This window comes from Sapajus apella, unplaced genomic scaffold, assembly GCF_009761245.1.
Source record: "Sapajus apella isolate SASKATOON/1434 unplaced genomic scaffold, GSC_monkey_1.0 scaffold13, whole genome shotgun sequence".
Classification (NCBI taxonomy): domain Eukaryota; kingdom Metazoa; phylum Chordata; class Mammalia; order Primates; family Cebidae; genus Sapajus; species Sapajus apella.
Window position 1 is genome coordinate 2,043,467 of NW_022436953.1, and position 12,725 is coordinate 2,056,191.

A 12,725-nucleotide genomic window follows, 5' to 3' on the forward strand; every position below is an offset into this window, starting at 1 on the left:
ATCTCCTATGAACCAAAGCTCCACTCAAAAACCCACATGGGTAGGGGTGGGGGCAGGGCTTACAGAGATCCAGCAACAAAGCAGAGTGGGGCTGGTTAAAGGGGTGTGGGGGTGTGGGGCACGGGCACTGGGACCACCTAGGACAGCCATTCAATAGACCCTGGCCCCCTTCAGGCTTCCTGCACCAAAGGTCTGGGGAAGGGCCAGGTCCACAGCCCACAGTCTCAATGGCTGATGGTGGACCTGCTGGACGGGCAGACGCTCAGTAAGTAAAGTTAAAATTTCAGAATAAGGGGCTGGGGAGAGGGGGAGGATGTGGAAGCACAGATTCCCTCCAGGGGGACCAAGTCCACACAGCTCAGAGAATGTGTGCACAGCAAATGACAGCCCCACCAGCCCCGAGAGGCTTGGAATGGGCACAAGAAAGAATTGTAAAGTTGAAGAAGTTAACTTGATCCATCCTTCCTGGTCTAAAATATGTCTGGGGCCTCTAATCCCAGCACTTTGGGAAGCTGAGGTGGGAGAACCACTTCAGCTCAGGAGTTGAAGACCAGCCTGGGCAACGTAACAAAACCCATCTCTACAAAAGAATAAAAAATTAGCCGGGCATGGTAGCACACACTACTCTGGAGTAGTCCCAGCTACTCCAGAGGCTGAGGAAGGAGGATCACTTGAACCCAGGAGGTTGAGGTTGCAGTGAGCTGTGATCATACCACTGCACTCCAGCCTGGGCGACAGAGTGAAACCCTATCCAAATATATATTCGGATGGGGAATTTAGGGACATAGGGTCTCTCACAACCCCACTTTACAATGTGGTGAGATGCTCCACCAGGACGCATCCTCAGGCCTCCTGAAGGGGAGGTGCGAGCTCAACTGCGAGCTGCGGTCATCCTGGTGGAGGCAGTGGCTGGGGGCTCACCTGTGCATGGAGAATTCCGAACACGGGGCAGCTTCTTATGGCGGGAGTTCCCTGCTCCCCTCCCTTTCTCCTGCCTTCATTGTTTATGGTCTTCCTCCTTTTCCAAGTCTCTGACCTCCAGTGAGCCCTCCCAGTCCTCACAGGGTAAGTGGGACTCCAAGTCACTTACCAGGGTGAGCCCCACTTCCACAGAGATACAGGCCCTGGAGAGGGCAGCGGTAGCCGGAGTGCAGGGGCACAGGGCGGGCAAAGTAGAGCTGGTCCAGGGTCATGGCACAGTGGAATATGTTCTGCAGAGACAGGGCCACAGTCATAAACACAGGAGCAGTGCAGCCTTTACTGCCCTGGAGGGGCTTCTTTGCCTTCCTTGTTCTCCAGCAAAATTTCTCTTTCCGAGATATTTTCTTGAGTTCTTAAAATGCAGAAAGGGAAGATGAGATGGCACGGGCACGTGCCCTGGGGCTGGGCATGATGTTTTCCAAAGGCTTTTTGAGGAAGAAAGCAGGGTAAGGAGCAGAAACTTGAATGGGAAAGAAAAGAGGGTTTTGTGATCCACTCTGCATCCCCCTTGCGCTCTGTTGGAAAAACACAAGCGTCTGGCTTATGTGGCTGCCGGCCTGCATCTCTGCGGGAACTCCCTGCTCTTGCCAAGGCAGCCACCTGAGCCTGGATTCCAGCCTCCAAGATCCAACAGGACCACTGTGAATGGCACACAAGGGGCAATGGAGCCCGAACATGGTTCTGGCCCCCTTGTTTGGGTGAGACCAGCCCCAGGCTGAGAAGGGCAGCAGCGTGGCACAGGCGAAGGTCAGACTCATGGGGCAGGTCTGGCAAAAGCCCGATGTCTGCTGGACATCGCCATAGGAGTGTCCCTCCACTGCCCTCCTCACCTTGCCCCAAACTGAAGCCATCCTCTTCCCTTGAGTCTGCTCCTCCCACCTCCAGCGTCAGTGCATAACACCACCTCCCTCCCCTCCAGCCTCTGGGTCCACCCTTCACAAAACTCCACCCTGACTCCCACGTGCACACTGTCACCGAGGCTTCTTAAGTCTGCCCACCCCATGCCTGTTGTACCCAGCCCTTCCCTTCCTTCCCGCTGCCAGGGCTTCTTTCCTCTATACCTGGACCAGTACTGTCCAGTGAAAATGTAACAGGAGCTACATATGTAGTTTTTGATTTATTAGTAGCTACATTTAAAAACTAAAAGCAGAGCCGGTTGTGGTGGCCCATGCCTGTAATCCCAGCACTTTGGGAGGCCAAGGTGGGAAGATCACTTGAGCCCCAGAGTTTGAGACTAGCCTAGGCAACATTGGGAGACGCCACCTCTACCAAAAAAAAAAAAAAAAAAAAAAAATTAGCCAGGCGTGGTGGTGCATGCCTGTGGTCCCAGCTACTTAGGAGACTGACGTGGGAGGATGGATGGTTTGAGGCCCAGAGGTCAAAGCTGCAGGGCACTACTGCACTCCAGCCTGGGTGACAGAACCAGACCCTGTCTCCAGAAGAAAGGAAGGAAGGGAGGGAGGGAAGGAGGGAGGAAGGGCAAGCTGGTGAAATTAATGTCAATAATATATTATATTTAGCTTAATGTATCCAAAATATTATAATTTCAACATGTAATCAATATATAAATCATTGATGAGCTATTTTACATTTTTTTCTATACTGTGTGCATTCTACACCTGCAGCACGTTTCACTTTGGCCTCAGATCTTTCTTTTGCTTTTTTTTTTTTTTTTTAATTTTCCATTTAGAGACAGGGTCTCATTCCGTTGCCCAGGCTGAAAAGCAATGGCGCATCACAACTCCCTGCAGCCTCGAACTCGTGGGCTCAAGCGATGCTCCTGCTTCAGCTTCCTGAGTAGCTGGGACCACAGTACGTACCACCACACTTGGCGATTTTTTGGTTTTTCATTTTTGTAGAGATGGGTCTCACTATGTCACCTAGGCTGCTCTCTGACCTTTCAAGTGCTCAGTAGCTGCAATGAGGCGGTTGAGCCTGGCCTCCTAACTGGTCACCCTGTCTCCCATCTCTAGTTTTCGATAAATTGAAAAGTCTGAGGATGTGTTGCTTCCTTAAGAAGAGGGTGGTCTCTCTAAAGAAAGTCAGGTGGCAGAGCCAGCATGGCTGTCAAGGCAGAGGGCGACAATCCCGGTGACCTTCCCAGTGGGACTGTCCTGCCTGGGTTCTGAGTCCCCACCAGGGACCCCCCATTCCCTCGATTTGACCACTTCTCTGTCCTCTCTCAGCCGGGGTCCCTGCCACTGTCCTCCTTCCAGATGCAAGCTGAGTATGGAGGGACAAGATGAAGAGAGAGGACACAGCCAGGAAGTGGGGGTGCAGAGAAAACTGTGGCGAGACCTCCCCAGGCTTATACGTACCCCTCCAGGAAGCCCAAAGATTCTCTCCAAATCTGGGGGTGTGAGGATGTCTCTGCCAACCACAGAGTCCTTGAAGCCGGGCGCATAGGCCTCGATGCAATCAAACACTGGGGTGCCAACAAACAGAGAAATGAGATGGGATTCGGAAAAAGAGGGGGTGCTATGGGTGTACAACTTGGTAAATTTACTAACAGTCATTAAATTACACACTGAAATGGGTTTATTTTATCACACGCAAATTATACCTCAATAGGTAAAAAACAAAAATCAGTCTACAAGCAAATAAATAATTCATCCCAAAGATGGATAGGTAGGCCAGTCCAGTCTCCAATTTTCCCTGCTTCCCTACCCCAATCCTTTGTCTCCTCTTGCATATGCAAAGCTTTTTCCACCTCATCACTTTGCTCAAGTTTGCTCTTTCTTTCTCCTTCCCTCCCTCCCTCCCTCCCTCCCTCCCTCCTTCCTTCCTTCTTTCTGTCTGTCTCTTTCTTTCTTTCTTTTTTTTCTTTCTAGATAGAGTCTTTGCTCTGTTGCCCAGGCTAGAGTGCAGTGGGACAATCTCAGCTCACTGCAACCTCCGCCTCCTGGGTTCAAATGATTCTCCTGCCTCAGCCTCCCGAGTAGCTGGGACTACACGAATGTGCCGCCATGCCACCTGGCTAATTTTTTTGTGTTTTTAGTAGCTACGGGTTTCACCATGTTGGTCAGGCTGATCTTGAACTCCTGACCTCAGGTGATCCACCTGCCTCACCCTCCTGAAGTGCTGGGATTAGAGACGTGAGTCACCACACCCGGCCTGCTCAAGCTGCTTCTCTTGCTTAGAATGCCCTTTGTCTGGGCAGCTCCTAGTCATGACCGTCCCTTCCTTTGAAAGCCTTCCTTGTCTCTCTGGCTCATGCTTCTCCTTTGTTTCATACAGCAAGCTGTGCTGTAATGGCAGGTTTCTTAATTAGTCTCCCCCATACCCTGCTAGAGTGCAAGCAACTGGAGGGCAGGAACTGTCTTCTTGCCTGAGCTCAGCAGTCATTCATTATGTTGACTTGAGGTTCCCTTGAGTATTTCCTCCCTTTGGGACAGCACCTGCAGCTGTCTATCCTGATGGGGTGGTGAGGAGGAGCGGGCCCAGTTGGGTCACAAGCCCGGCTGTGGCTCTGGAGGCAGAACAAGCCGCTCTCTTTACCTCTGTCTGCATAAGCGTTTCTCTCCTGCTCGTCCCAGGCCTTGCCTCCAGCCAGCGTGTAGGGCGTGTACTGAGTGAAGAGGGAGACTACGTGGCAGCCAGCGGGAGCCAGAGTGGGGTCCAGCGAGGAAGGGATGCAGAGCTCAATCACAGGCCTGTGCAATTGGGAAGGCGAGACGGCGGGTCTAAAGAGCAGCAGTGCCGAGGGAAGGGCCTCTGAGATGACTTGGGATGCAGTGGAGGCGCTGAGATGACAGCAATCCTGGGCGATTGTCACTATACAGCCATGGTGAGTGTCTACCTGCACGGCTTAGTGGCCACTAGCGTGGTCCAGATCACCTGTGAGGACCTCCCCTAGCCCCAGACCCCCGAATGCATGGCCCGTCCTGCCTTCCTTCATCACACACGCTGTGCCCTAACCAGGGCTCCCAAACTCAAATGTCTCCAAGGTCCACACAGACGGTGTGAGGGTGGAAAGGGGCCAGGCCTCAGATAGCAGGTGCCAGGCAGCCTGATCTTAGCCAGTCTTTAGTAGCCTGCCTTTTCCAGAGCAGGCCAATGGAAAACAGAGCTGCTAGGGCTGCCCCAAGCCCCAGCAGACCTGTGACCTGCTTCCCAGCCACCACCTTTGCCTGCCATACCTTTTCTACCTGGAGCACATTATCCCCGCTCATTTCCAAATACAAGCCTCCTTTGAGGCCATGGGAAATGCCCCTTTTCCCCATGTCCCTCAGTCGCAATGTTCTCCCTGAACTCAGATGTCCACCAGGGATCTCAAACAGCATGCCCACCGTGTTTAAACCCCAATGCCTGATTATCCTCTAAAATCTGCTCCGCCCCCACCGCCTCTTCCTCTTTTCAGTAAATGGAGGCATCATTCCCAGTTGCTCCCTTTTTTCCACCCACATCCCACTCCCTGTCCAACAGCAAGTCCTGTTGGCTTCACCTTCAAAATACACCCAGTCTTCCGTCACTTCTCATCATGTCCACTGCGTCTGCCCTTGTCCAAGCCACTGTCCTCTCTCCCTTGGATTCTGCAACAGTAACCCATTGCAACAGATGCCCTAAAGCCTTTTCTCCACACAGCGTCCAGGTTGGTCTTTTTAAAGTATAAGGCGGGCTCTGCACACACCTTCCTGGAGTAAGAGCCAGGGCAGTTGACAAGACCCAGCATGACCTCAGACCCTTCGCTCCCAGGTGCCTTCTCTCCAGCCACTCTGGCCTCACCCCTGTGCCTCCTGCACAGCAGCACATGCCTGCCCCAGGCCTTTGCATCTCGCCTTCCCTCTGTCTCGTTCTTCCCCAAATACCCACAAGACCCGTATTCTCACTTCCTTCCGGCCTCTGCTCCAGCACTGCGTTACTAGAAAAGGCTTTCCTCCCCTCCTTGCCTGTTTTCCTCCGCAGTGCTCATCATTAGTGCTCATCATTAGTGCTCAATTGTTGATTGTCTCCCTCTCACCAGGAGAAAGTCAGTGACCTGAGGCCTTGTTGGCTTTGCTTGCTGATCTGTGCCCAGTCCCTGAACCAAGACTGGCACAGAGTAGAGACCCCAAAATATGTATAAATGGATGAATGAACTTGGCCTTATGCCCTTCTCTTCTCCAGGTGCACATCTTCTTTACCACACACTATAAATATCTGTGTACCTGTCTTATGATAATACACTTTGTGTCAGTTCATGCCCCTGCCCCGCTACTCCCCCCAGCCCATGCCTAGGTACAGAGCCCGGCACAGAGCAGGTTTTCAACAGGGTGTGCTGGACAGTGGACAGGATGGAAAGGCGCCTGCTCCTATAGCGCCCCTGCCTGTTCCAGAAGGATGGAAACACAGCTGCAGTGAGAGGTGGGAAATGCTTTTAGGAGGCAGCTTATCAGAAAAAGAAAGGCTATGGAGCAGGGCACTCGGTGAGTGCATGCACTCTGCGGGCTCTGAATCACAGAACCTCCTTTGCTCTCCCAGAAAACACTTTCTGTTCTTCTTCCCCAGCCCCAGCACTTTCCTGGGCAGCGCTCTGCCCCTCTGCCCCTTCCAATAACCTGTGCCGCTCCTCACCCCTTACCTGCCCGGGTCCTCAGGTTTTTCACCTGGGATGCGCTTCCTGTCCTTAGAACTTAAGTATGGGTTTTTGGCAGATCCCAGGTCATGGTGAAGGCTGAACACCAGGCCTGATCCCTGCTGTGTGTGGCATGAACAGCCCCACCTCCCAGGCCCATGTCGGAGAACAACAGGGGACACAAAGCCCTGGGCCCCTACCTGTGGGAAGGCAGCCCGTCCATGGCATCTTCAAAGGCCTGATGCAGGAGGAGGGTGTCTTCACAGTTCAGGTGGATGGAGCACTGGTGATGGGGCAGCGGCTGGCCTCCGGGAGCATTGGGGGCCGCCAGGAAGCTGGGCAGCCTGTCTACGGCCACTGAGGGACCAAAGAGGAGGGTCAGGTCTCAGCTCCGCAAGGTCCTCCCTCTACAGCCAGCACCCTGCTACCCCTAGTGGGGGAGGGGAGTAGGAAAGCAAGAGCAGGTGTTTCACCTTCTGAGCAGGGTGCAGGGGGACACGGGCTGGAGGTCAGGGAAGGGAGATGATGATGGAGCTCAGCTGCCCCCAGCCTAGTCTTTCGCTCAGATGGGTCAAAGGAGGCAGTGCTGCCATGTGGTGTGCCTCTTACCGTTGATCTTGGTGACAGGAGACCGGGTGTCCAGCTGAGAGATTCTCTCCACGAACTCCTCAGGAAGCCACTCCTGGAAGGAGAAGGTGCCGTGAAAGGTCTCAGGTGTCCAAGGCCTCAGGGAAGCTGCCTTCTTTCTTTGCTCAGGCAGATCCCTCCATTGCTGCCTCTGGAAATCCTCTTCATCTTTCAAAGCTCAGCCAAAACCACCTCCTCTGTGAAGGCTTTCTAGATGTCCTCCTACTCAGCTCTAACCACTTCCTCCTCTGTGCTTGGCCAGCAGTTCTGACTGTGAAATAGTCCACATCTCTCCCTGCTTGCAAAGGGATCAGTCGTCTGCAGGCCTCTTTTCACTACTGGTCTGTAAGCTCTTGGAAGCCTCAATGATCTTAGAATTGCCTTAACAAGTTTCTTTTTGCTCATGTTTGTTGAATTTTATTAATGGAATCACGCAGAAAAAGTGGTGCTTTACCCCTAAGAATCCCCCCAAGAATGGCTGGGAGCTTCTTGCTCATGTACATGTTATCATATATTTGGGCACAGGGAAAGTCAATTGCAAAAACTGCCCCCAGATCTCACCCCTCCCTGTTTGCACACCCACTTCTGACTCTGGACTTGGTCATGAGACTTGCTTTGGCAAAGAGATCAAACCATGTGATGCTTTCATGCATGATTGAGCTTGCCTGCTTTTGCCCTCTGCCAGACTCTGAGAACGTGCCCGAACACTGTGCTGGGGGAGGACAGACACACGGAGCAGAGCCAAGTCCCGTCATCCCAGCAGAAACTGTCCTGGACCAGCCACCACTGGCCAGCTCCCAGGCACAGGAAGGTGTCCTGCCAAGATCAGCAGAGTCAGCAAGCTGACCCACAGCTGACTGCAGATGCACAGGCAAGCCTTGGGCAGCTGAAATCCACCAAGATCAACTGAAGTCTCCATTTCTGGGTGCCAGTATTTCTTGTTGTATGCCCAAAAGTTTTGTGGCTTTTTGTTATCATTAATTAATAATCATGGATATTACAATAGATTGTTGACCCAGGCGATGGAATTAGAGCTGCTGAGAGGTGAGAAATCAGGAACATAGGAAAGTTGTGGAAATAACTCCCGATTGAAAGTTAGACCTGGGTTCCAGCTCTGGCTCGGCCAGTGCCCAGGACCCTGCTCACTTCACATCTCTGGCCCTTTCTCCTCACCTGTGAGGCTTCTTCCCTGTTTGCTACCTGCCCTTACCTCCTGCTTCCCAAATGCAGAGACTTCACTTTTGTGTCTCACATCCTGATGCAATCCTGGCTCCCTCAATCCCCACGGTTTCCAACCCCTGTTCGGGCAGACATCTAAACTCCCCCCTCCCTCCCCCGGCAGCCTCACCTGTGGCGTCAGCTTCAGGAAGGTGATCTGTGGTGATGTGCTGGACAGCACCGCTTTGCTTCTCACCTCTGTGCCATCTTCCAGCACAACTCCTTGCACGCAGCCTTCGCTGTTCACCTGCACCTTCGCCACTGTCTACAGCTCACCAGAAAGAGGCCCCGGAAACCCCCAGGAAGGGAAATTCAAGTTAGATCTTGTGGGATTTCCATGGTCTGTGCTGCTCCTAGGCATTCACAGCTTCTTCATCCCAAAACCGCCCCACCAAGTTCTGCAGCTTCTCCATGAAGCCTCAGCCCACAGGTGGTTCCGTGATCAGGGAATTTAAGGGGAGTGGTTAGCCACTAGCAGGCAGCGTGACCTTAGTCTCTTGATTCTTCAAGTTCTTCAACCTCCCTGCCTGCCCACCCGCCCACCACCCCTCTGTTCATAGGTAAAACAAGTGGCCTTCCAAATCTGAGACTCTGTTCTGTCCTGGGATCCTTGCCAACAGTTGGGGTGAGGTAGAGGGGCCATTCACCTTTTCAGTGAAGATACTTGCTCCATGTGTGGTGGCTGACCTTGCGATGGCATCAGAGAGGGCACCCATGCCCCCCTGGACGTAGCCCCAGGCCCCCGGTGTCCCCTCCAGGCCCCCCATCACATGATGCAGCAGCACATACCTGAGGACAGACCATCCAACTCAGAGCCTGGGGGTGGCATCTAATCTCCCCAGAGTTCTAGGCGCAGCTATTCCTTTCCATCTTGACTTTCAGCCCCTCCCTGCCAACATCTAGCCTTTTCCCAGCAGCCTTTAATGAACTCAAGTTCTTGTAGGAGCCCTTTGCCTTCTCTACACCCTTTCCCCAGCAAATGAGTCTATGTGCGTAGCTTTATTACCAAAAATAAGGCAGCTACGCCCAAACCTGCAGCTCCAGCATTCTCCTGAGCTCCAGCCCGCATCCAGCTACCCACAGATATCTCCATTTGGATGCTTTTTTGGCAGGCATCTTAAACCCACCACCTTTTCCCTATTCTCCAGCTGCTTCCCCTTCAATCTTTCCCATCCCAGTGAATGCACCTTCCAATGAAAGATTCTGTTTCCAACAGAAATCCAGGTGTCAGCCTTAACCTCTACCACCCTTCCCCATCTTCATCCACAAAGCACCAACTCAGCCTCCAGAGGGCTTTCAAGGTCCCCATCTCCAGCAATTCTCCTGTCACTCACTTATCTCCGTTCCAAGCCTCCCGGCTTGGTGCTGCTCTTAGGGTAATGGCCAGCCTCCTAGCACGTGCTCCAGCCTCATCCCTCATCCTGTCCCCATCTCTGTACCCCACCCTCCTAACTAACAGAACCTCTCTATTCCTTGGATGCATCACATGTTCCCTCAACCCCAGCATTTGCCCCTGCTGTTCTGTTAGCCTGAAGCCCTTTCCTCCCTCACCTTCTGTTTCAGTAACTCCTCCTTGCCATTTGCATCTCAGATCAAACACCTCTTCCACGTGGAGGCTTCCCTGATCCTAGGCCAGGCTGCGACCCGGCTGCTCTTGCTAGCATCACACTCACGCCACTTCATTATCATCACTCGCTCTCCGTCTCTCACCCACCAGGACGTCTGCTCCGCTCACTACCGTGTCCCCAGCACCTAGTACAGGCAAGCACTCATCCATATTTGTAGGAATAATTAATGAAGGAACAAATTACTTAAAGGCACATTTCACAAACTGAGCAGTGGGTCAGCCTCCCAGAGATCCGAAAAGAAAAGGACAGGAGGCCCCAGCTGGAAGATCCAGATAGGCTGGCTGATCAGAGCTTGGCCAACGTGTAGCAACTGCTGCCAAGCCCCCTCCCACAGGGCCCTGGGGGAACTTGGGGCTGGCTTAATATGTGTTGAAAAACCACTTCCAAGGCTGTGCTCATCCCTTGAGAGAAAAGCCACGTTGACAGCTTCTAGCTTCTAGCTGCATCTTCTGGTGCACTGGAAATGGTCCAACCCTTGGTGGCATCATCCTCCATCCCAACACACACGCACACACACACACACACACCTCTCCATTCCTGCTCCTGCGGGGCTCATTAAGTCATACCACACTGCAGGCTTCGCTGTGTCTGACTGCCACCTTTCGGACTGGGCTGTCAGCACAAACCCTCACTCACAAAGAGAAAGGCAGCTTCCCGTCCCTCCTGAGGTGTCTGTGTGAGTGTGTCCCAGAGCCTAGGGAAGGGAATGGTGGGAGAGAAGTGAGAACGGGCCTTTGTGGTAGTGGAGAGGTGGAATAGGGAAGGGAAGAGGAGAGAAAAGAAGATATGAACGTTGAGATATCAAGCAGGAGGCGGGAGAGAGCCTTTTCTTAGTGAAGCAGTAGGGCACCGTCACTAAGAAGGAAGATTCTGGGGAGTCAGACACCTCGAGCTGGAAATCAGCCTTGCCACTTACTAGCTGAGTGGCTCTGGGCAAGACACTCCCCTCTCTGAACCGCAGTTCTCAGATGTTGCTCTGAGGGTTAAATGAATTGTGTGTGATATGCCCGGCTTGGTTCCTGGCTCACTGGGTGAGCTCCGTAAGTGGCAGCGGTTGTTGCTGCCACTGCCACTGCTGTCCTCACTCCTGTTGGGGGACATGCTCCACTCCCATGTCCCGCCTCACCCCCCTCACTCACCCACTCCCTGGAGTGCGGGGACTTGTCATGGCTCCAATCACAGCATCTGTGGCTAGAGTGGCTTTTAGAGGCTCGGACTCAAACCACTGATCCAGCACCTGGACAGCACAAAGCAGAAAGAAGGGCTTAGGGTCCCTGATGGGAGGGGGGTCCCCTCACTGCCTGGTCTGGTCTGAGGCTGGGAAACTTCTCACCTTGGTAATGGGAGCTGTGAGGACCTCGTAATACCGGGGAAGCTGGGCTCCCAGGATGCGGCCTACAAGAAATGATTCACAAAACAGAAGTGGAAACAGGTAACAGGGAAACCCTTCGACCTGGCCCGGGGCAGGGCTTTAAAAGAAGGGAGGAGGCTGAGACTTCCTGCCAGGAGGTGGCATAGCATAGCCAATGCAGGGACAGATCTAGTCTGAGTCCTGGCCACACCTCTCACTGGCTGCAGGGCCTGGGCACATTTTTAACATCCCTGAACCTGCTTCTTTACCTGTAAAATGGGAATCCTATTTTATACCCTAAGGACTATGGTGAGAATTAAGTAAGCTAGGTAAAGCATTTGCAAGTTCATAGGCACTTAGTGCATTCAAGCAGTTAGCATTATTCTTGGAAAATATCAAGCATGTGATCAGCATGTCCTTATACAAGGAGGATGGGAGGTTTGGAGCAGAGCTGCCTCCACGGAGCTGCCACAGACACAAACACACGCATGATACCAGACCAAATCAGCTGAGCCAGCTGGGATCAGCTGAACCACAAAGATGTGTGGGAAACAAATGATTTGGTTTTTTTTTCTAGGATATAGAAGCTAAACTGGTGTGTATACCCTCAAGGAGGGTAGAAAATAATAGCACACTTTATGAGCCTTCCATTCTCATACTCATGGCAAACAATACTAATTGATCACAGAACTTCCCCTTGCTGAGCCCAAATCTAGCATTCTTTCTGTATGGGGCAGCTCTTCAAATCTCTTGGTCCCTATATCTTATTCGAGCCATGGCTTTTAGGCTGAGCTCCATGCAGGCTTTGATCAGCTTCACACGGTCAACTCCACAGCATCTCACTTCAGTCTTGAAAAGTGAGCCTCTCTATTTCTTCCCTAGGGCTTCTCTGGCACCACAGCAGGGCACTCATGGGAACCTACTTGGCATCCACAGATGCACAGCCTGGAAGCGTGGGAGTCAATGCCCTGTGAGGCAAGCCTTGACCAATGGGGGATAGAACTCAATGGATACTTTCCTTTCCATCTCCCGAGAAGGTTCCTCAAATGCATTTCATAAGGCTTCCCAGAGGGCCCACACAGGTCCAGCACCTTGTCACCCACAGTGCTGGCTGGTGCGACCACACACCCTGGTATTGACTCTTTCTCTCCCTCTTTCTCCTATTTTTATGCCGTGGCGTCACCCTTTCAAATGAACTACCCACGCATAAGCCTTGGTCTCAGGCTCTATTTTAAAGGCTCATCAGCCTAAGACACTCAACAAAGTGCTCCAGGCCGCCCCTAATTGATCACAGCATGTTAACCGAACCCAGCTGGCAGGCTGCACCGGAGGCCCAGGCTTGTGTCCAGGCATCAAGACAATGGAC

At 52.7% G+C, this 12,725-nt stretch overlaps 1 protein-coding gene across 2 annotated transcripts in view; it reads right to left on the reverse strand.

The window, feature by feature from the left end:
- PYROXD2 (pyridine nucleotide-disulphide oxidoreductase domain 2) overlaps nucleotides 1-12,725 on the reverse strand; it is a 35,337-nt gene that overhangs the window by 4,315 nt on the left and 18,297 nt on the right. For both annotated transcript variants that reach the window (XM_032281249.1, XM_032281248.1), the window contains exons 7-15: nucleotides 11,342-11,403; nucleotides 11,148-11,245; nucleotides 9,028-9,169; nucleotides 8,511-8,645; nucleotides 7,145-7,217; nucleotides 6,736-6,892; nucleotides 4,480-4,634; nucleotides 3,300-3,406; nucleotides 1,091-1,211 (exon numbers count right to left, since the gene is read on the reverse strand). In XM_032281249.1, coding sequence (XP_032137140.1) covers nucleotides 1,091-1,211; nucleotides 3,300-3,406; nucleotides 4,480-4,634; nucleotides 6,736-6,892; nucleotides 7,145-7,217; nucleotides 8,511-8,645; nucleotides 9,028-9,169; nucleotides 11,148-11,245; nucleotides 11,342-11,403 — 1,050 coding nt within the window. The remainder of the gene's footprint in view (nucleotides 1-1,090; nucleotides 1,212-3,299; nucleotides 3,407-4,479; nucleotides 4,635-6,735; nucleotides 6,893-7,144; nucleotides 7,218-8,510; nucleotides 8,646-9,027; nucleotides 9,170-11,147; nucleotides 11,246-11,341; nucleotides 11,404-12,725) is intronic.